This window comes from Microcaecilia unicolor, chromosome 3, assembly GCF_901765095.1.
Source record: "Microcaecilia unicolor chromosome 3, aMicUni1.1, whole genome shotgun sequence".
Taxonomy (NCBI): Eukaryota; Metazoa; Chordata; class Amphibia; order Gymnophiona; family Siphonopidae; genus Microcaecilia; species Microcaecilia unicolor.
The window spans coordinates 257,095,634-257,119,028 of NC_044033.1; the positions used below are offsets into that span (position 1 = coordinate 257,095,634).

The following is a 23,395-nucleotide window of genomic DNA, read 5'->3' on the forward strand; positions in this document are numbered from 1 at the left end:
ACCTCTTTTCTGCCTTTTAAAATTGCAGGAATTTATGGTTGCAGAAAAAAAGAGAGAACTGGCAGTAAATACTTCTGACTATCTCTTCTACGCTTCCACCGGACCTGGTGGTGAATTGTTCGTGCTGTGCCAACGTTAAAATGCCCTTTTCATTGCATTGCGGAGGAATATCTGACGGCCTCATTACCATTTTGTTTTAATATACTGTGCGAATTAACTGCCACCGTGAACCTCTTTCTGCACCATGTGGCCAGTAACGCTCATGTACAGCGCTCATTTAACACGCTTTTCAGCTCACAGTTGCTTTTCGCATTAGCCTCGGAGAGAAGTATCATTTTCTGAAAGAGGGGAGTCACATTGGATCTTTGCAGGCGTCGGTGCTGAATTCGAGATTACATCTAGTGAAGAATAGTGGTAGGCAAGGAGGGTCTCCTAAATGGTGGATGATCTCTGCTTCAGTAAACTGTAGATAAAGGGGCCAATATTCAGACTGAGGGGGGCTAGCCGTCTTGCCTCCTGTGGTCGGCGGCGAACCTGGAAAGTCAATGCCTGGCTGTATCCGGTGACCGACATTGAATTTCTGGGTTTTTTTTGTGTGGTCTGGACATGGCCGGCAAAGTTATAGCGGCAAAAAGATAGACCTAGTTTATCTGGCCACTAAACGTAGCCGGGCAGCCAGTGAATATTGGGGCTAAACAGCTGAATTTTAGCACTTAGCCAGCTTTAGGCTATTTAACTAGCCAGGAGCCATTCCTGACCGGTTAAATAGTGCTGAATCTCGGGTGGAAAGAAACTGGAAGAGCTGGAGGTGAACTGTTTGGAAAGAAAAAGAGACAGGTGAGCTATGACACAAACATTCAGATATCATAACAATAGCCATACTGAGCCAGATCAATAGTCCATCTAGCCCAGTATCCTGCTTCCAAAAGTGGTCAAGCCAAATCACAAATAACTGGCAGAAACCCAAATAGTAGCAACATTCCAGGATACCAATCTCAGGTCAAGCAGTGGCTTCCCCATGTCCATCTCAATAACAGACTATGGACTTTTCCTCCAGGAATTTGTCCACACCTTTTTTAACCACTGTTACCACATTCTCCAGCAGCGAGTTCCAGAGCTTAACTATTTGAGTGAAAAAAAAATAATTCCTCCTATTTGTTTTAAAAGTATTTACATGTAGTTTCATTGAGTGTCTCCTGGCCTTTGTACTTTTTGAAAGAATGAAAAATCGATTCAGTTCTACCCGTTCTACACTACTCAGGATTTTGTAGACCTTAATCATATCCCCCCTTAGCCGTCTCTTTTCCAAGCTGAAGAGCCTTAACCTCTTTAGCCTTTCCTCATATGGGAGCAGTTCTGTCCCCTGTACCATTTTGGTTGCTCTTTGAATCTTTTCTAATTCTGGTATATCTGTTTTGAGATATGGCGACCAGAATTGAATGCAATACTCAAGATGAGGAAGCACCATGGAGCAGTACAGGGGCATTATAATATTCTTGGTCTTATTTACCATCCCTTTCCTAAGAATTCCTAGCATCCTGTTTGCTTTTTTGGCCACCGCTGCACAGTGGGCAGAAGATTTCAGTGTATTGTCTACAATGACACCTAGATCTTTTTCTTGAGTGCTTTACCTCTGAGGTGGACCCTAAAATCAGGTAGCTATGATTTGGATTATTCTTCCCAGTGTGCATCACTTTGCATTTGTTCACATTAAATTTCATCTGCCTTTTTCATGCTCAGCCTTCCAGTTTCCTAAGGTCTTCCTGCAATTTTTCACAATCTGCGTGTGTTTTGACAACTTTGAATAGTTTTCTGTCATCTGGAAATTTAATTACCTCACTCATCGTTGCAATTTCCAGATCTTTTATAAATATGTTAAATAATACCGGTCCCAGTACAGATCTCTGTGGCACTCCACTGTTCACCCTCCTCCATTGAGAAAAATGGCCATGTAACCCTACCCTCTGTCTTTTGTCCAAAAAACAATTCCTAATCCACACCAAAACATTGCCTCCTATCCCATGACTCTTTACTTTTCTCAGGAGTCTCTCATGAGGAACTTTTGTAAAAGCTTTCTGAAAATTCATCAGCTGGGTCACCTTTATCCACATGTATATTCATTCCTTCAAAGAAATGAAGCAGATTGGTGAGGCAAGACTTCCCTTGGCTGAACTTATGCTGACTCTGTCCCATTAACCAAATCTGTCTATGTGTTCCTTAATTTTATTCTTTAAAATAGTTTCCTAGTTTCTATTATTTTCCCCAGCACTGAAGTCAGGCTTACTGGTCTGTAATTTCCCAGATCACCCCTGGAATTCATTACATTGGCCACCCTCCAATCTTCAGGTACTACATATGATTTTAACAACAGGCAACAGATCACTGACAACAGATTAGCAAGTTCATGTTTCAGTTCTTTCAGTACCCTTGGATGTATGCCATCCGGTTCAGGTGATTTATCACTCTTTGTCAGTTTGGCTCAGTACGTCTTCCAGGTTCACCGAGATTCCTTTCAGTTCCTCCGCATCGTCAGCCCTAAAAACCATGTCCGGTACAGGTAGATGTCTTACATCTTCTTCCGTAAAGACCAAAGCAAAGAATTAATTCAATCTCTCCACTATGGTCTTGTGCTCCATGAGTGCCCCTTTTGCTCCTTCATGATCTAATGGTCCCACGGATTCCCTCACAGGCTTTCTGCTTCTGATATACCTGAAACTTATAGTATGAGTTTTTGCCTCTGTGTCAAGTTTTTCTTTTTATTCTCTTTTAGCTTTCTTTATCGGTGCTTTGCATCTAGCTTGACACTGCTTATGTTGCTTCTTATTTTCTTCATTTAGATCCCTTTTCCATTCTTTGCAGGTTGTTCGTTTGGCTGTAATAGCCTCTTTCACTTCACCTTTTAACCATTCTGGCTGTCGTTTGCTGTTCTGTCCATCTTTGTTAATATGAGGAATACATCTGGTCTGGGCTTCCACGATGGTATTTTTAATCAACGTCCACGCCTGATTTAAAGTCCTAACCTTTGCGGCTGACCCTTTCGGCTTCTTTTTAACCATTTTCCTCATTTTGTCATAGTCACCCTTTCAAAAAGTAAACGCTGCTACAGTAGATTTCTTTAGTGACTTCACTCCAGATATCAGCTCATATTTGATCGTGTTATGATCACTGTTTCCCAGCGGATCCAACACCATTACCTCTCTTACCATGCCCGCATTCCTCTAAGGACTAGATCAAAAATAGTTTTCCTCTTGTCGGTTCCTGGACCAGTTGCTCCAAGAAGCAGTCATTTATTATATGTAGGAATTTTACCACCCTAGCACTTCCTGATGTAGCATTTATCCAGTCAATATTAGGATAATTGAAATTGCCCATTATCATACTGTCGCCCAATTTGCCAGCTTTCCTAATTTCTGTGAACATTTCTTCATTCTGTCCTGGTGGGTGGTATATTCTCCTTTCACACATGGAATTCCTATCCATAATGACTCCTCGACACTATCTGTTTCATGTAGAATATTTATTTGGTTGGACTCAATTCCCTCTTTAAAATGTAGCCCAACCCCTATCCACTCTATCGTTGCAATATAATTTGTACCCTGATAACACAGTGTCCCACTGATTGTCCTCCTTCCACAAGGTCTGTGAGATGCCTATTGTATCTGGCAGGTTCAACGAAGTACAGAAAGGAGGCATTTTCCATACAATGAAAGCTATTTTATAGGTACACAACACCTTTTCAATATTAGCAACCCCCTTCCTCCATGTGTATCTGTGCAGGTGTTTGGTGCTGGCCCCTGTTCGTCACTTGTGAACCTTTCCTTACACCCTCATCTAGCTGGAAGAGGGTCTGAGAGAATTTCAGTTCTAATCATTGTTATGGAAAGCTACACCCACACTGGACAGGAGCCTCTGGGTCACCAACCCAACCTCTTAAATCCAGTCCCTCATCTCCAGACATAGTACATGCTATACTCTGCAGAGGTTTTGGGTTGGCTGTACATTGAATCCTGTAGTGATATGGTTTGGAGAATTTCTTTACTCTCTAATGTGCTTGCACACAGAGAATTGGGTGTGCTGCTGGAGGGTTGTTTTCAGGAACTCGGGGTGGCTTGTCTGGGGTTAGAAGGTGGTGAGTATCGTGTTCACAGCAGAAAGATGGGCTGTCGGGGGTTCGGGGTGGTGGGTAACTTGGTCATAGCAGTAGTGGCTGCCTGTGTGTGATCAGAGGATGGGCTACTGGAGTGGAGGGTTTTCTCATGAAGTTGTGGTGGCTCTTTGTTCCTGAGATCACTGGACATGTTGCTAGATAAATTTTGATACGTGCATTATATTTATGCAGATGATATCGTTGTCTTTCTCCCATGTTCTCCAACTTGGTCTGAAATGTTATCCTGTATAAAATTATGTTGGTCTGTAATAGATTCCTGGGTCACAAACCATCTCTTGAAATTAAATAAAGAAAAAACTAAATTTCTTTGGTTAGGCTCAGATCAAGATGAAAGACTTACCCCTAAGTTTAAAATTGACGGAAATGAATTTGTATCAGATCTCCAATCTAAAATTTTAGGAGTTGAATTGGACAACTTACTTACAAGCAAACTAATATGTTCTCAATGATTTTGAGAAGAACTTATTATACTTTGAGGAAACTTAGAGCTGTCCAGAAAAGTTTTTCACCTGATACGTTTAGATTGTTTGTACAGGCGTTAATGCTGGCTAGATTTGATTATTGTAACTTGGTACTAGCTAGTTGCTCTATGAACTTATTAGATCGACTGCAAGTTATGTAAAATATGGCCAGTTAGATTCATTTATGCCCTAACATGCTGTGATCCGGTGAAAGAATATTCTCCGAGGACAAGCAGGCTGCTTGTTCTCACTGATGGGTGACGTCCACGGCAGCCCCTCCAATCGGAATCTTCACTAGCAAAGTCCTTTGCTAGCCCTTGCGCGCCCGTGCGCACCGCGCATGCGCGGCCGTCTTCCCGCCCGAAACCGGCTCGAGCCGGCCAGTCTTTCGTCCGCACTCGGTACGGTCGTGTTTTCGCCGTGTTGAGCCCCGGAAAGTCGACCTCGCGCGTCCTTTTTCGACGTGTTTTTTCTTCGGAAAATCCTCAAAAACTGTTTGGGAAGTGCTCCGGAAGCCCTCTCGGGTTTTGTTTGCCCCTTCCCGTATTTTTCAGATTTTGCCCCGGTAAGTTTTCTTTCGTCGTCGGGGTAGGCCTCTTTTCGGCCTCGGTCGAGATTTTTCTCCCTCTAAGTTTTGGTGCTCATTTTCGCCATTTCGGCTTTTGATTTCGCTGGCGTGATTTTTCCGCCCATGACATCGAAGCCTGCCAGCGGCTTCAAGAAGTGCACCCAGTGCGCCCGGGTAATCTCGCTCACTGATAGGCACTCGTCGTGTCTTCAGTGTCTGGGGGCCGAGCACCGTCCTCAGAACTGTAGTCTGTGTTCCCTGTTACAAAGGCGGACTCAGGTAGCGAGATTGGCCCAGTGGAACGTTTTGTTCTCGGGCTCTTCGTCGGCATCGGCACCGGGGGCATCGAGTGCATCGACGTCGTCAGCGTCCAGACCTTCTTCCTCGGCTGCTAGTGTATTGGGTGCATCGAGGCATCGAGTCTCTGCATCGGCGCTGAGGCATCGGGCGACTGCATCGACGTCGGTGGTACCGGGACCTCGTCTGCTGATGTCGTCGGACGGTGGTGCATCGTCTGGAGTGCAGGTGAGGGCTGTCCATTCCCCTGCTGGTGGCGGTGAGCCTTCGGGTGGGTCTCCCCCTACCCTGAGTGCTCCTGCGGTACAGCCCCCCCGAGACCGACCTCCTTCGGCCTCGGCCCCGAGGAAGCGACGGCTGGATTCTACGTCCTCCTCGTCGGTGCCGGGGAGCTCCGGTGACATGCTTCGGAAGAAGTCGAAGAAGCATCGACACCGGTCTCCTCCCCGCGTCGGCACCGAGAGCTCTGGGTCACCGAGGGAGTCGGCACCCAGCAGGCATCGGCACCGAGAGGACCGCTCACCCTCTGTTCAGGAGGTGTCGATGCGCTCCACTCTGGACAGCCCGGCACAGCCTCCACGCCCGGAACAGATTCTGACGTCGACGCCTGCATCGACCTCTCTGCCTTTCTCTGCAGCCGCTCTGAACGAGAGCCTCCGGGCCGTTCTCCCAGAGATTCTGGGAGAGCTGTTGCGCCCTACCCCTCCGGTACCGGCGGTGCTTGCGCCTCCGGTACCGTCGAGCGTGGCGCCGGCTGGCCCATCGCCCGGGGTGAGGTCCCCGACGTCGGTACTGCGTGCGGTGCCGACTGCGGCCACCTCCCAGGAGGGCTCCCCGACTACGTCGGCGGAGGGAGCTTCGCCGAAGCGGGCGAGGGAGTGTACCTCTCGACGCCCCCATCGTGGACGTGGCTCCACGGAGTCGAGCCGGGCGAGGTTGCAGACACAGGTTCGTGAACTTGTGTCTGACACCGAAGGTGAGGCCTCGTGGGAGGAAGAGGAAGACCCCAGATATTTCTCTGACGAGGAGTCTGAGGGTCTTCCTTCTGATCCCACTCCCTCCCCTGAAAGACAGCTTTCTCCTCCTGAGAGTCTGTCTTTCGCTTCCTTTGTCCGGGAGATGTCTACGGCCATCCCCTTCCCGGTGGTTGTGGAGGACGAGCCCAGGGCTGAAATGTTTGAGCTCCTGGACTATCCTTCTCCACCTAAGGAAGCGTCCACTGTTCCCTTGCACCATGTCCTAAAAAAGACATTGCTTGCGAACTGGACAAAACCTCTAACTAATCCCCACATTCCCAAGAAGATCGAGTCCCAGTACCGGATCCATGGGGACCCAGAGCTGATGCGCACCCAGTTGCCTCATGACTCTGGAGTTGTGGATTTGGCCCTAAAGAAGGCTAAGAGTTCTAGGGAGCATGCTTCGGCGCCCCCGGGCAAAGACTCTAGAACCTTAGACTCCTTTGGGAGGAAGGCCTACCATTCTTCTATGCTCGTGGCCAAAATCCAGTCTTACCAGCTCTACACGAGCATACACATGCGGAACAATGTGCGGCAGTTGGCGGGCTTGGTTGATGCGCTCCCCCCTGAGCAAGCCAAGCCTTTTCAGGAGGTGGTCAGGCAGCTGAAGGCGTGCAGAAAATTCCTGGCCAGAGGGGTGTATGACACCTTTGATGTTGCGTCCAGGGCCGCTGCTCAAGGTGTGGTGATGCGCAGGCTCTCATGGCTGCGTGCCTCCGACCTGGAGAATAGACTCCAGCAGCGGATTGCGGACTCGCCTTGCCGTGCGGACAATATTTTTGGAGAGAAGGTCGAGCAGGTGGTAGAGCATCTCCACCAGCGGGATACCGCATTCGACAAGTTCTCCCGCCGGCAGCCTTCAGCATCTACCTCTACAGGTAGAAGATTTTTCGGGGGAAGGAAGACTGGTCCCTACTCTTCTGGCAAGCGTAGGTACAATCCTCCTTCTCGACAGCCTGTGGCCCAGGCTAAGCCCCAGCGCGCTCGCTCTCGTCAGCAGCGTGCGACTCAGCAAGGCCCCTCGGCTCCCCAGCAAAAGCAAGGGACGGGCTTTTGACTGGCTCCAGCAGAGCATAGCCGACATCCAAGTGTCAGTGCCGGGCGACCTGCCGGTCGGGGGGAGGTTGAAAGCTTTTCACCAAAGGTGGCCTCTCATAACCTCCGATCAGTGGGTTCTCCAAATAGTCCGGCAAGGATACACCCTCAATTTGGCCTCCAAACCTCCAAATTGTCCACCGGGAGCTCAGTCTTACAGTTTCCAGCACAAGCAGGTACTTGCAGAGGAACTCTCCGCCCTTCTCAGCGCCAATGCGGTCGAGCCCGTGCCATCCGGGCAAGAAGGGCTGGGATTCTATTCCAGGTACTTCCTTGTGGAAAAGAAAACAGGGGGGATGCGTCCCATCCTAGACCTAAGGGCCCTGAACAAATATCTCGTAAAAGAAAAGTTCAGGATGCTTTCCCTGGGCACCCTCCTTCCCATGATTCAAGAAAACGATTGGCTATGCTCTCTGGACTTGAAGGATGCCTATACACACATCCCGATACTGCCAGCTCACAGACAGTATCTGCGATTTCCGCTGGGCACACGCCACTTCCAGTACTGTGTGCTACCCTTTGGGCTCGCCTCTGCGCCCAGGGTGTTCACAAAGTGCTTGGCTGTAGTAGCAGCGGCACTTCGCAGGCTGGGGGTGCACGTGTTCCCATATCTCGACGATTGGCTGGTGAAGAACACATCCGAGGCAGGAGCCCTGCAGTCCATGCAGATGACTATTCGCCTCCTGGAGCTACTGGGGTTTGTGATAAATTACCCAAAGTCCCATCTCCTCCCAGTGCAGAAACTCGAGTTCATAGGAGCTCTGCTGGATTCTCAGACGGCTCGCGCCTACCTCCCAGAGGCGAGGGCCAGCAAATTGTTGTCCCTCGTCTCGCGGGTACGAGCGTCACAGCAGATCACAGCTCGGCAGATGTTGAGATTGCTGGGCCACATGGCCTCCACAGTTCATGTGACTCCCATGGCCCGCCTTCACATGAGATCTGCTCAATGGACCCTAGCTTCCCAGTGGTTTCAAGCTGCTGGGGATCTAGAAGACGTGATCCACCTGTCCACGAGTTTTCTCGAATCCCTGTATTGGTGGACGATTTGGTCCAATTTGACTCTGGGACGTCCTTTCCAAATTCCTCAGCCACAAAAAGTGCTGACCACGGATGCGTCTCTCCTGGGATGGGGGGCTCATGTCGATGGGCTCCACACCCAAGGAAGCTGGTCCCTCCAGGAACGCGATCTACAGATCAATCTTCTGGAGTTGCGAGCGATCTGGAACGCTCTGAAGGCTTTCAGAGATCGGCTGTCCCACCAAATTATCCAAATTCAGACAGACAACCAGGTTGCCATGTACTACGTCAACAAGCAGGGGGGCACCGGATCTCGCCCCCTGTGTCAGGAAGCCGTCAGCATGTGGCTCTGGGCTCGCCGTCACGGCATGGTGCTCCAAGCCACATATCTGGCAGGCGTAAACAATAGTCTGGCCGACAGATTGAGCAGGATTATGCAACCTCACGAGTGGTCGCTCAACTCCCGAGTGGTGCGCCAGATCTTCCAAGCGTGGGGCACCCCCTTGGTGGATCTCTTCGCATCTCGAGCCAACCACAAAGTCCCTCAGTTCTGTTCCAGGCTTCAGGCCCACGGCAGACGGGCATCGGATGCCTTCCTCCTGAATTGGGGGGAGGGTCTGCTGTATGCTTATCCTCCCATTCCTCTGGTGGGGAGGACTTTGCTGAAACTCAAGCAAGACCGAGGCACCATGATTCTGATTGCTCCTTTTTGGCCGCGTCAGATCTGGTTCCCTCTTCTTCTGGAGTTATCCTCCGAAGAACCGTGGAGATTGGAGTGTTTTCCGACCCTCATCACGCAGGACGAAGGGGCTCTTCTACATCCCAGCCTCCGGTCCCTGGCTCTCACGGCCTGGATGTTGAGAGCGTAGACTTTGCCTCTTTGGGTCTGTCAGAGGGTGTCTCCCGCATCTTGCTTGCTTCCAGGAAAGATTCCACTAAGTGGAGCTACTTCTTTCTATGGAGGAGGTTTGCCGTCTGGTGTGACAGCAAGGCCCTAGATCCTCGCTCTTGTCCTACACAGACCCTGCTTGAATACCTTCTGCACTTGTCTGAGTCTGGCCTCAAGACCAACTCTGTAAGGGTTCACCTTAGTGCAATCAGTGCATACCATTACCATGTGGAAGGTAAGCCGATCTCGGGACAGCCTTTAGTTGTTCGCTTCATGAGAGGTTTGCTTTTGTCAAAGCCCCCTGTCAAGCCTCCTACAGTGTCATGGGATCTCAATGTCGTTCTCACCCAGCTGATGAAACCTCCTTTTGAGCCACTGAATTCCTGCCATCTGAAGTACTTGACCTGGAAGGTCATTTTCTTGGTGGCAGTTACTTCAGCTCGTAGAGTCAGTGAGCTTCAGGCCCTGGTAGCCCAGGCCCCTTACACCAAATTTCATCATAACAGAGTAGTCCTCCGCACTCACCCTAAGTTCTTGCCAAAGGTCGTGTCGGAGTTCCATCTGAACCAGTCAATTGTCTTGCCAACATTTTTTCCCCGTCCTCATTCCTGCCCTGCTGAACGTCAGCTGCACACATTGGACTGCAAGAGAGCATTGGCCTTCTATCTGGAGCAGACACAGCCCAACAGACAGTCCGCCCAATTGTTTGTTTCTTTTGATCCCAATAGGAGGGGAGTGGCTGTGGGGAAACGCACCATATCCAATTGGCTAGCAGATTGCATTTCCTTCACTTACGCCCAGGCGGGGCTGGCTCTTGAGGGTCATGTCACGGCTCATAATGTTAGAGCCATGGCTGCGTCGGTAGCCCACTTGAAGTCAGCCTCCATTGAAGAAATTTGCAAAGCTGCGACGTGGTCATCTGTCCACACATTCACATCTCATTACTGCCTACAGCAGGATACCCGACGCGACAGTCGGTTCGGGCAGTCAGTTCTTCAGAACCTGTTTGGGCTTTAGGATCCAACTCCACCCCCCGAGGGCCCTGTTTGTTCTGTTCCAGGCTGCACTCTCAGTTAGTTGGTAAATTTTTTAGGTCAATCTCAGTTATGTCCTCGCCGTTGCGAGGCCCAATTGACCATGGTTGTTGTTTTGAGTGAGCCTGGGGGCTAGGGATACCCCATCAGTGAGAACAAGCAGCCTGCTTGTCCTCGGAGAAAGCGAATGCTACATACCTGTAGAAGGTATTCTCCGAGGACAGCAGGCTGATTGTTCTCACAAACCCGCCCGCCTCCCCTTTGGAGTTGTGTCTTCCCTTCTCTTTGTCTTGCTACATATGAGACTGGCCGGCTCGAGCCGGTTTCGGGCGGGAAGACGGCCGCGCATGCGCGGTGCGCGCGGGCGCGCGAGGGCTAGCAAAGGACTTTGCTAGTGAAGATTCCGATTGGAGGGGCTGCCGTGGACGTCACCCATCAGTGAGAACAATCAGCCTGCTGTCCTCGGAGAATACCTTCTACAGGTATGTAGCATTCGCTTTATCTGAAATGACATTGGTTGCCAATTAAAGAATGTATTTAAGTTCTTATCAGGAGCAGCTTCCTTGTATATGATGGATCTAGTAACTCTTCTTCATAGATCTCAGACATGAAATCGATTTCTTTTACAATTTGCTAGTGTTACTGCTTTAAAATCGATTAGATATTTTTCTGCGTCACTTTCTTAACAAATGACCTCTTTTTGGATTTCACAGCCTTTAGTCTTGCAATGCTGTTCACATTATGTTCTGTTTAGAAAGAACTTGAAAACATTTTTGTTTCTGTGAACCATGCCTTAATTGCAGTACTTTCTGGTTTAATGTTTTATCTGCTTTGATGTTGTAATTCCCAGAAGATTGGATCTGGTTTTCTTAGCTTTGTAACCTGCCTTGAACTGCTAAGGTATACGGTAGGCTATAAGACGTGTTATTAACTTAACATAACATAATCTGAGCTGCTGGATGGGGAGGGGGGAGGTTGTGTGGTGAAAGCAGTAGTGGCTGCTGTGTAGGGTGGGGATAATGTGTCATGGCGGCAGTGTTTCCAGTAGGTTCTGTCTTAGTGACTGCCCGCAGTCCATTGTCATCCTTTCTCTCCTTCCGTGTTTGCTCCCAGCTCCCTTGTTACGCAGGGCTTCTACTTCCCATGGGTTAACAAAGCTGCAAGTGGAGGTGGGTTCATCTGAAACCAAAGAATGATGTGAACAAAACCGAAACTAAGCTCAAGAACTATCCCGCTGCCTCGGTGAATCCTGTCTTGTGCATGTTTAAATGGAATATTCTGATTGTAATACTGAAGTGTTTTAATGCAAAATGAGAGAGAAAAATCAATTTAAATGACTGATTCTGGATGACGCCCAAGGTTTCTGTATCGACAAACCTTGTATGGCATTGTAGTCCGGGTGACCCTGAGGTTTTCATCCTGAGGGTTTGTGTCGATATTAACAACAACAACAGTGACAAAGGCGCAGAAGGAGTAATAAAGAATTTTCTATTTTAAGAAGGTGACCTGTGTGTGTGATGATTTTGGTCCTAAAACTGAAGGAACAAGAATATCTCTAATCCCCTTTGGCCACACTACGAGTTCTACTCTGATATTCTGCTGTGGATTTCTGTGTCCGAAGGTCATCTAGATTGTACCTCTTTATGTTCTGATGTGTTAAGATTTACTGAACCCTCTCTCTAATGCCATCTTTATGACAAGGCAGTACCAACCCTGTTGAAAAATCATAAATTTAAGCAGAAAACGTAGCCCTGGTGAAAATTATACTGTTAGGTTTGTTTTGTTTCTCAAGTAATTGTTTTTATTTGAACTATTGGAGAGTCTGTCTTTAATCTACCATAAACACTCACATCAAGGACTTTTGTGGATATACTATGTATTGAAATAATTTTGCAGGGTTGTAGAACATTTGTTTACAAAACCACCATGAACCCCATGAGAAATCCCCACACCTCTTCCTAGTTTAGAGATGTGGAAGTGCTGGCATCATGGATGTTCTCTGCTATCACATAGACAGGTAAGTGTGTGATATTTATGGGACGTTGGACTCTGTTCCTTACAATTGTGCAGCTATATGACATCTCCCCCCCCCCCTTTCTGTTTACATGTGGGCCTCAGTACTCACATACATAATACATTCTCAGAGAACAGTCATTGTCCCACCACTTCCCGTCATCGGAGGACACAGAGATGCAGTTCTCCATGGCACCTCCATTGGGTTGACTGACCAAGTGATCCTTGTACCAGTTGAAAAAGGACACACGATAACCACTCTCATAGAGATACATCCCTTCTGAGCGCTGGTCGTTGATCCCGATCCAGACTGGCCAGTTGGATGGGAAAAGGGCATCATGAATGTATTGGGCTAGTGAAATGTACTCCTGCTGGTCTGCGGGCATGGCCAGGTTTCCGCCTCTGCTCTGGCACAGCTGCTGGGCTGTAGGATAACTCTCAAATTGCAGGAAGAGTAAATAGCATTTCCTGGTAAACCTCCTTCCTTTCAGGCAGCCTGAGAAGAAAATGAAAAAATGTCTGACTTGGCAGCCGTGTTTTGTGCAGTCAGTAGGTAGAATGATCAGAGAAAAAGAAAGATTATAGCTGAGGAAGGAAAAGAACTTTTCTAGCGGAGACGTCGTGGACACAGAAGAGATTAGTACCTTGAACACTGTGTGGAGCTGGAGAAGGTTGGATTTGAATATACAAGTTCTAACATTACAACACGAAGAGACTAAAACAGTGTTGTATTTATCCCTAGCTTTACCCCTTCCCCTCCCTGACCCTTACAAGTAGATTTTAGATTCTCAAATCCATTTGGACTTGAGAAATACCTGATGTGTAGGACTTACTGCAGTGTAAAGCATAATGAGTAGCAACATTTACCTTCCAGCTGTCCTACTTGTTTCATGTTCCTGATGTTCATTTCAGAGAGGCTGGCAATGGTGTCCTCGTTGTCATCGAGTTTGGTTCGGAGTTTGGCCATGCTCTGTGATAATTGGGAAAACTTAACGTCCATGCCATGAAACTGTACATTGAGGCGATGAATTGCGGCATCCATAGCACTTAACCTGGTGACTGAAAAGAGGGGGTAGTTTAGGGAAGTGGCAGATGAAGGGCCTTCAGTAGGGACTGGGGATGCATTCATATTGTTTCCAGAGTGACCCCTGACTGAGAAAGGAGAAAAACACCAGTTCCAGTATAAACACAAGCCCAAACAGGGAAGGTAGAAAGTGCAGGATTAACCCCCTCCAAATAAAAATGTTTGAATAATCTGTGAGGACTACCCTTTGTTGCCCTTTTCACCCTAATTTTCAACTGGGTCTGAGACCTAAATTAATAGAAATTGACTTGGTAGGAAGATGTTTTCTCCTTTTCTACAGCAGTACAAAAGCCAAATCTGCTTTTGCAGGGGCTGTCTCTGAAGAGGACATCCCACTGGAGCCATGATTTCTCAGAGGAATAAGACCATCATGAAGTGGACTCTCTCCACATTAAAATTCTTGATCAGTTTCCCAACCTTTTTGACTTTGTAGACCCCTTATCACTAACCTCCAGAAAGTTCAGGGACCTCCAGTTTATCCCCACCACTTTTCTCGGACCCCTTCCCTACATCCTCAAGCTTGTCCTCCCTAGTTCTCATATCTCTTTGTCCCTTTCCTGTTCCCATCAGTCTGTCTCCCTCCAGCCACATTCCTTAACAGTTTCTGTCTTACTCCAGTCTTTCCCTAGCTATTTCCCACCATCTCCCTCTGCCCCCCCCCCCCGCCAGCTCCACCAGCTCTCTCATTTTTCTGTGTTCTGTGGATCCCAGGATCCGTGAACCATTTTCTTCAACGTTCTCCCATAGTGATGCTAAATTAGCCCCATAATTGAAGGTTTATATGAGAGAATTAGATGACTGTAAATATTTATTACTAGTAAAAAAAAAAGCCAGTTTCTCATAGAAATGACAATGAAACGGGCGCTACCAAGGTAATCACCTTCTGCCATTAATGTTTTTAAGAGAAGTTCCAGCGTCCCCCCTCCCTCCCTTCTTCCCAATTCCAGGGTCCCCCCTCCCCAGTTCCAGGGTCATCGTCCCTCCCTCCCAGTTCCAGGCCCCCTCCCTCCGAATTTTAAAAGTCATCCCGACATCGGGGTTATGGCGGCTGGCAGCAGCAGCGGTAAAAAGTGTGCAGGCTCGGCTTGCACTTCAGTTTTCCCTTCTCTGTCGGCTCTGGTTCCGCCCTCATTTCCTGTTTCCGCAAGGGCGGGACCAGAGCTGAGAGAGAGAAGGAAAAACTGAAGTAAGTGCCGAGCCTGCACGCTTTTTACCGCGCGAGGTAAGTCAGGATGACTTTTAAAATTCGGAGGGAGGGACGACGACCCTGGAACTGGGAGGGAGGGGGGACCCTGGAATTGGGAGGGAGGGAGGGGGGACGGACGACGACCCTGGAACTCGGAGGGAGGAAACGAATTTCCGGTGGGTGAATATTATATGCAGCCTTCCCTTCCCTCTGAGGGCGGGGCCTGTGGTCGGTCCCTTCTCCTTCTGACCTCGCGTTTCCCTGGGCAATTACGAACCCTACAAACACTACACGGCTTCACTGCAACGGAGTCAGCTTCAGAACGTTGGAGGTGCGAATTATTATATTAGATTATTGATAGTGGTGAGGGTGTTGACTTGTTCCAGTTTGGAATGTTGCTGCTGTGCCACAAGGAGTGGAAAATCCCATTATAAGTGTACAAAGAGAATTGAAAATAGGCTGTTCTTTGTCAATCCTCCAGACCAGTCCAGGTGCTGATGCTTGAGTTATGCATGCCTACCAGCAGATAGAGACTGAGCATACCCAAACTTGTTACTGTATAACAGTCCTGTGCAGCCCTAGATAACCAGTATGTTTTCAGTGTCCAGCAGATTGTAGTTGTGCAGCCTAGATGATCTGGTAGGTCTGGGGGGTGGGGGGCAGGGTCTGTTCCTGAATTTTTACTTTTTCTGATCCGGGTTCACACTCGAGATTAGAAGATCCACAAGAGCATTATTTGAGGTTGATCCAAGAGACGCTGCAGCACATTTACAAGATCTCTCATTAGAAGACGAAACAAGATCTGTCATATTTGATGGTGAAAGGTATAAGAATTGACATATTAGATGGTGAAAAGACTCCTGATGCAGGCCAGAAAGGCCGAAACACAGCTGTGTCTTGCTCATTGACCACCTCATTAAACTTTTTATCTCTGAAATTGTAGTTTTTGTATAATTTTATCTTATTGACTTAAAATTTTTTAACCTGATTTTTTACTCAAAGCATCGTCCTTTTTATTTTTTTATTCATCGCTGTTTTTGTTTTTGTTTACATTTTGTGCAAATACTTGCTTCTTCTGTTTTTGTTTTGTTTGCTCGTTATTTGAGATCTGAGAGAAGTGGAACGTGCTCCACCATCGTCGTGGTGCAGTACACTGAGTTTCTCATATTGTTGAACCTCACAAAAGTGTACTTTCATATTCCTATCCAAAGGGCTCATCAGTGATTTCCTTCATTTTGCTATTTCAGGACATCATTTTAAATTTTGTGCTTTTATATTTGGTATGGCCATGACTCCAAGGACATTTTCCAAGATGCTGGTGGTGGTGGCAGCCGCATTGTACAGGGAAGACATTCTAGTGCATCCCTACCTCGATAACTGGTTAATTTGCATCAAGTCTCTTCAGGAGAGCAGAAGTGCTACTGCCAGGATGGTGCAATTGCCGGAGCACCTTGGTTAGATAGTGAATCTGCACAAAAGTCATCTTGTTATGACCTAGGTTCTTAAGTATCTTGGGGCTCAGTTTGAAACTCGAATAAGCAAGGTGTATCTTCCTCAGGGACTGATCGCCAAGCTTCAGAATCAGATTCGTTTCTTTTTGACTACGAAAGCTCCAAGAACCAAGGATTAACCTGTAGATGTTGGGCTTGATGGTAGCTATTCTGGAGCTGGTACAGTGGACCAGAGTGCATATATGTCCTCTCCAGCATGCTCTCTTGTCAAGGTGGTCCCCCAAGTGCCAGGATCTATATGTGCATCTTCCCCTTTGAGGGGAGGTAGAGGCCTTTTGGAGTCTATTGCAGGACAAACTGGCGAGAGTGCTCTCTGAAAATACAACAGGTGTAGCTAGGTGGTGTTAGAAGTCGCGATTCTTCTCTCCTGGGTGGAGACCCATCTGTTGGATCTTTGGCAGTGCATGTTGCAGGTGTGGACAATGTTCAGGCAGACTTTCTGAACAGAATCATATTGTATTCCACAGAGTGGAGCCGAAAACAGAAGGCCTTCGCGGCCCTAGTTTGCGAGTGGAGACAACCAGTAATGGATCTTATGGCGTTGATGAGCAACGCATAAGTTCCCCCGTTTTACAGTCGGAGACAGGAGGCATTGTTGGAGGGTATCGACACTCTAATACAGCTTTGGCCATCTTTAGGGCTCCTGTATGTGTTTCCTTTGTGGCCGTTGGTAGGGCGAGTCATTCAGTGTATAGAGAGTCATGTTGGACAGGTGGTCCTGGTGGTGCCAGATTGGCCATTGTACAGAGATCTGATTTGCCTGGTAGTAAGTGCCTCTCTGTGATTTTCAGATGATGGATGTGTTGGTGCAGGGACTGGGTCAGCATGCTGAACCCATCTCCATTCTCTGTTATGGCTTGGCCCTTGAGAGGGCATGGTTGCGAAAGAGGGTATTTCGGATGGCAGTGATTGGTGTGTTATTGAGGTCTTGAAAGAGTTTGACTTCTCTGGGCTATATATAGGTTTGGCATGTCTTTGAAGGCTGGTATCAAGAAAGGGGCCTTTTGCTGCTGCATGCATCCCTTGCTGAGGTTTTGTTTTCTTCAGGATAGGGTGCAGAAAGGTTTGGCTTTATCATCTCTGAAGGTTCAAGTGATGGCATTTCAAGGCTGTTTTCGGGGAATTCTGTTGCTCCTTCTCCAAATGTTTCCTTAGGGGGATCAAGCTTATTTGGCCTCCTCGTTGGACAGTGGTCCCTCACTGGGATTTAAATCTGGTGTTGACTGTGTTAATTAGCTTCCCTTTGAGCTCCTGGCCAATTTGAGGGATCTTACCTCGAAGACGGTCTTTTTCTTGCCATTGCTTCAGCTTGCCGTATCTGTGTTGCAGACCTTTTCTTACAGAGAACTTTTTTTTTTATTTTTTTTTTTACTTTTATTCCAGTAAAAAGATGGTCATGCAGCCAATACCTTCCTTTCTTCCATGTGCGGCTAAGGTGACCTTTGCTCGCTGGCTTAAGGAGGCCATTGCATTGGTGTATATGCTAAAAAGTCATCAGATGCTACCAGCCCTTAAGGCTCATTCTACTGCCTCTTGAGCAGAGTGTAGTCTGATTCCTCTGCAGGATGTCGGGCTGCTTTGTGGTCCTCTTTGCATTCTTTCTCTGGGCATTATTGGCTCAATGTAGATGTGAAGCAGGATGTGGCTTTTGGAGCAGAGGTATTATCTTCCGGTCTCCGGGGGTTCCACCCTTAGTTTACTGCTTTGGTACTTCCCCCAGCATTAGTGTCTGGACTGGTCTGGAGGGCTGACAAGCAAGGTGAAATTAGGGCACCTGCTAATTTTCTTTCCTTTAGGTTCTCCAGACCTCACCTTTTGCTATTCATCAGGAGAAGTGTAGTGTGGTCGGAGGAGAGATAGTGGAGGATTCTGTTGATTCAGCTTGTTAGTTGTTTCTTTTGATTTGATTTTAAGCTGGTTGCTGAGGTTAACACATGAGTGTTATAAAAAAAACAGACAAAAGAAGAAAGATAACAAAGGATTCGTTGCCTTATATATTGTTTGGGGACAAATGAGAGTTGGTGAGAGAATGGCTAAAGAGGAGCGAGGTTTTGGGTGTTTTTTCTTTGGACCTTCTGCTTTGTTAGAGTAATACTGGTTAACTGGGGGCCTACACAGGACTATTATAAATTAACAAGTTTGATTGTTCTCATTCCCCATTTGCTGGTAGGCATGCATAACCCGAGTGTCTGCTTCTGGACTGGTCTGGAGAGCTTAAAGGAAAGCAAATTAGTAGGTAAGTCATATTTTCACCATTCTGTCAGTGAAACAGGGCTAAATGGAAATGATGCTTCCAACAAACTGTAGAATTAGTGAACAGAGAGCAAGAAATGTATTGCAAAGCCTCCACATTTTGGAGGTTTCTAGTGCAGAAATAAAGAAACCTCTGCTTTAAGCAGACCTGAATTCAGCTGCATGGACCCCACCATAAGGCAACCTCATAGGAGACAGCAAATCAATTAAGAGGGAGAATGTCCATCTGTGTGGAAGTCTGTTTGCAGACAGCAGCACAGGTAGATGTAGGAGGTCTATCTACTGGGGCGGGAAAAGGGGCAACTGCAAAACATGTTAAAGCCCATAGTGGTATTTTTTCCTCTATCCATGTGCTAACCATGAGGTTATTGCAACTAACTGGATAATGCAGATGATGTGGGAGGACTGTAAGCGGGACCTTCAAAAACAAGAGAACCCTGGTAAAGTGCCACCTTAAATCTGGGCTTAGTGCGTGGGAAAGTCGCCCATTAAAATGCGCTAAGCTCAGATTCTAGCGCATTTTAATGGAAAAGACCTTCAATGTCAAGTCTGCTGACAGAGTGCAGGGCCCACACAGATGTGGTTCTCACAAAGAGCATCCAGGAGCTATAGGGGCACAGAGAGGAAGGTGCCTTTCCTGCGTTGCTTAGATGTTAAATTTACATTTTCTGTAAAGGCTTTGTTCAGTTAGTTTGCTTAATGTCAACAGCTGTCCTCAGATCATCAGATGCCCAGAAACCTAAGAACAGGGACGTCAGAGAAACTCAAGTTCTGGTGGCCACCTGTGTAGGACTCTCTGTAAAGGTATTGTAATGGGTGTCATGTTCCTGTGAGAACATCTTGGAAGTCAGAAAGCGGAGGGCGAAGAGGGTTTTTTTAAGAAAATGCTTTTAACTCCTAACCCTTACTCGTTCAGTACCCTTATTTTATCATCTCCACCTTAGTAATTCCCTAATCTCTTATTTGTTCTGTTTGTCTGGCCTAATTAGATTGTAAGCTGTGTCGAGCAGGGACTGTCTCTTCATGTTCAAGTGTACAGCGCTGCGTACATTTAGTAGCACAATAGAAATAAGTATCTGTACTGTAGTTTCTTAGGAAAACAGAGTAACGTGATAGACGATGGCAGATAAAGATGAGCCGGTCCACCTGCTGCGCTCAGTTTTTCTTCTGTCTTATAAGGATATGCTGCCAGCCATAGAACGATATAGCTCATCTAATCAAAGTCGAGTTGTTATCATTCTTTTCTATGCCACTCCCCTTGTTAGCTTTTTACATTTTCACCAAGCACTTCTTCCCAGTTTGGCCAATGCTCAACCATCTAGCCTACTGGGTCCTCGTGACCTGTCCAGACAGTGTTGCTGGCTGATATTCCATCACTGCCAGCCTGGTTAACAAGAGGCAGAGGTTTTGCATGGGACTGAAAAGATACAGGTCCATTGTAGGAGATAGGAGAAGTCCCTGCAGCTCTTGGTTTTTGGTACCAGTGCTTTCCCCACTGTTCGGCAGATCCCGGGTGGGCTGCTTAGGTGTGTGAAGGATAGAGGCAGGCTACAGCATGGAAGGGGTTGTGTTTTACTTACAGATATAGGAGAAGTTGTCCTCTGCTGTTGAAGTCGGCAGCGCTTCTGTTGGTAGAGCGGTTTGTTGGGGTTGGCTGCCCTCAACTGCGGTTTCATTTCCGCTTACATCTGGTTCTCGCTCGGGGCGTCCCACAGGACTCTTCCTAGCTGTTTCTGGAATGTCTAGGCCATCTTCTGAGATCTGTTGGTGGATAATATGGGAAAGGTATAAGTCCCTACGGGTTTCTACATAGTGTATTATAAGGCGTGTCGCACGGATTCAGTGCCAGCTCCCTCCACTTCCCAATCTTCCCAGCTCAGCATTTTCTCTCAGTGTAAGATTGTCAGAGGTTCTTCCTCCTTAATGAGTCTCAGTTCTGCCTCTTCAGCAGATAATGGTAACTGTGGTCTGTTTCCCTCTGGCAGTGTGTACACATGTGATCCCAGTGATCTGGGTAGAAACCTGGTTCTGCATATTGTTACTGCAGGGCATGCAGCAAGGAACAGTGCTCAGTGTGTAAGCCATGGTTTAAAGTTGACTAAAACATCACTTGCTTTTGAAATAGAACAGCAAAGTTGCACCCTTAAATCTAGGCTCTCAGAAAGCAGAAACGTGAATGTTGACGACTGGAGCAGGGGTTCAGCTCAGGGCCGGTCTAACCACATGGCACACTATTACTACTACTACTATTTAGCATTTCTATAGCGCTACAAGGCATACGCAGCACTGCACAAACATAGAAGAAAGACAGTCCCTGCTCAAAGAGCTTACAATCTAATAGACAAAAAATAAAGTAAGCAAATCAAATCAATTAATGTGAACGGGAAGGAAGAGAGGAGGGTAGGTGGAGGCAAGTGATTACAAGTGGTTACGAGTCAAAAGCAATGTTAAAGAGGTGGGCTTTCAGTCTAGATTTAAAGGTGGCCAAGGATGGGGCAAGACGTAGGGGCTCAAGAAGTTTATTCCAGGCGTAGGGTGCAGCGAGACAGAAGGCGCGAAGTCTGGAGTTGGCAGTAGTGGAGAAGGGAACTATGTAGTCAGCAGCTGCTTGCAAAGACTGTGTATCTACAAAAGCGCATACGTGTGCAGAGACTGCCCATACAAACGCATACGCACACAAAAGTAAGACGTACGCTTAAGCACTTTTACAAGATTTTTTTGTGAGTAGTGATACTGGGGTGATTTGATTGTTGAATTTAACTGTCAAAATCTCAGGGGAAGCAATGCTAGAGGCCTGAAAGTTAATGGGGTTTTTTTTTGGGGGGTGGGGAGGGGTGCAATGTTGCAGGTTTACCTAGGGTGCTAAATGCTTTTGCAGCAGCCCTGGCAGATTGCTGGAGATAAGTTGGATGTTGTGTTTTAAAATATTTGTCTTCTTTCTTTCATCTGTATTGTCTGTAGGTTAAGGCTGAAGCTTAGTAAAGGAATCCAGTGATTTGTTTTACACTGCTGGTCAACATTTTGCCACAGGGTTTGGTAAAGACTAGTGTCTGGTATTGTGCAATTTTCCATCTGTGCTCCTTTCTTCCTCCCCCCCCCCCCCCCCACCGACCAGGAAGGAAGGCTTCTAGTGATATCTCAGAGGAGAGGAATGGGGCCCATTTGCTTCTTCCTTGATTTCCTCTCCCCCCTTCCCCAAGAAGCAAGGTATCTAGTGATATCACGGAGGAGAGGAATGGGGCCCATTTGCTTCTCTGATTTCCTTCCCCCCCTCCCCCCCCAGGAAGGAAGGCATCTAGTGATATCACGGAGGAGAGGAATGGGGCCCGTTTGCTTCTTCCCTGATTTCCTCCCCCCCCCCCCCCAGAAAGGAAGGTTTCTAGTGATATCACGGAGGAGAGGAATGGGGCCCATTTGCTTCTTCCCTAATTTCCTCCCCCCCCCCTCCGACCAGGAAGGAAGGCTTCTAGTGATATCTCAGAGGAGAGCAATGGGACCCATTTGCTTCTTCCCTGATTTCCTTCCCCCCCACCCCTTCCCCAGGAAGCAAGGTATGTAGTGATATCACAGAGGAGAGGAATGGGGCCCATTTGCTTCCCAGATTTCCTCCCCCCCCCCCAGGAAGGAAGGCATCTAGTGATATCACCGAGGAGAGGAATGGGGCCCATTTGCTTCTTCCCTGATTTCCTCCCCTCCCCCCAGGAAGGAAGGTATGTAGTGATATCACCGAGGAGAGGAATGGGGCCCATTTGCTTCTTCCCTGATTTCCTCCCCTCCCCCCAGGAAGGAAGGTATGTAGTGATATCACCGAGGAGAGGAATGGGGCCCATTTGCTTCTTCCCAGATCTCCCCCCCCCCCCCCCCCCCCCAGTTTCCGTTCTGTAGGAGAAGAAATTCTGGTGATTTCACAGGACAAAGGAGGAGAGGAAATTAACCCATTTACATCTCACCATTTGCAGACTGTTATTTCGTTTCCCTTCTCCCAGGGTAATTTCTGTAGTCTCTGCTGAGTGGCATGCAGGGATCCAGATCTGGCCCACCAGCACCAAGAGAAGCCCCCCCCAGATCATTTTCCACTTCCGAAGATGCGATCACAGAACGTACAAAGAAAAACACCAAAGTGAACGGGAGCCTGGCTCAGTCCTGGGCTCTTTGTTTCTGGTCCCTCTTGCATACAGGAAATGGCAGCTGCTATCCCAGTGCCAGGATGGAATAATAATTTGTGGGCCAGAAACTACAGCCTAGGCAGATAGAAGGTGGTTTCGGGCTGCTGGGGGATGGAGTGTGCTGAAAACCATCTTTTTTTTCTCTGAGGATTTCTGTTTTCACACCCCTCCCCTCTTGCATTTATAGGTGGAAGCCACTGAATGATTTCTGAGCTCAGAAATTCTGTATAACGCTGAAGAGTTGAAGTATTTTTGCAGAAAACACTGCCATCCTCGGATCCTAGCTGCTCAGTCATTTTTCATGGAAGCATGTTGGCCGATTTCTTATAACTTCCATGTATGTTGTAGTTTCACTGGAAGCTATGAACCCTGTGGTCAGCAGAGAAGTGTAAGACTATTAATCCTAATGACCTGAAAGAACCCCCCCCCCACCCCCCAGACAGGTAGTTCAATCTGGTGCTCTTTATAGAAAATCCCACTGTCCACAGAAATAACATTCTCTGACATATGCACCGTTATTTAATCATCTAAACTGTGCTGGAAAAAATATAGTTAAGTCTGAGAATACATTATCTATGACCAGGATACCACCCTCTTTCTCGTGCCAAAACATGTGAAAAGGGTTTTATGCGTTGCC

The 23,395-nt window shown here is 47.5% G+C and overlaps 1 protein-coding gene across 1 annotated transcript; it reads right to left on the reverse strand.

Annotated features, from left to right (window-relative positions):
- Positions 1-12,272: 12,272 nt before the first annotated feature.
- Positions 12,273-22,816, reverse strand: CLEC11A (C-type lectin domain containing 11A). Its single transcript, XM_030195436.1, has 4 exons — positions 22,543-22,816; positions 20,173-20,353; positions 13,426-13,617; positions 12,273-13,054 (listed from the first exon to the last, which is right to left on the reverse strand). The coding sequence occupies exons 1-4, from the start codon at positions 22,660-22,662 to the stop codon at positions 12,660-12,662; spliced, it is 888 nt and encodes a 295-aa protein (XP_030051296.1). The 5' UTR covers positions 22,663-22,816; the 3' UTR covers positions 12,273-12,659.
- Between the last annotated feature and the right edge of the window lie 579 nt (positions 22,817-23,395).

Excerpts from the sequence above, each read along its gene's own strand:
- CLEC11A (XM_030195436.1), bottom strand. The coding sequence starts at position 22,662 with ATGATCTGGGGGGGGCTTCTCTTGGTGCTGGTGGGCCAGATCTGGATC. Across the intron at positions 20,354-22,542 it reads GAAATAACAGTCTGCAAATG|ATCTCAGAAGATGGCCTAGA; the intron begins GTGAGATGTAAA and ends ATCCACCAACAG. Across the intron at positions 13,618-20,172 it reads GGACAACTTCTCCTATATCT|TCACCAGGTTAAGTGCTATG; the intron begins GTAAGTAAAACA and ends CCCTCTTTTCAG.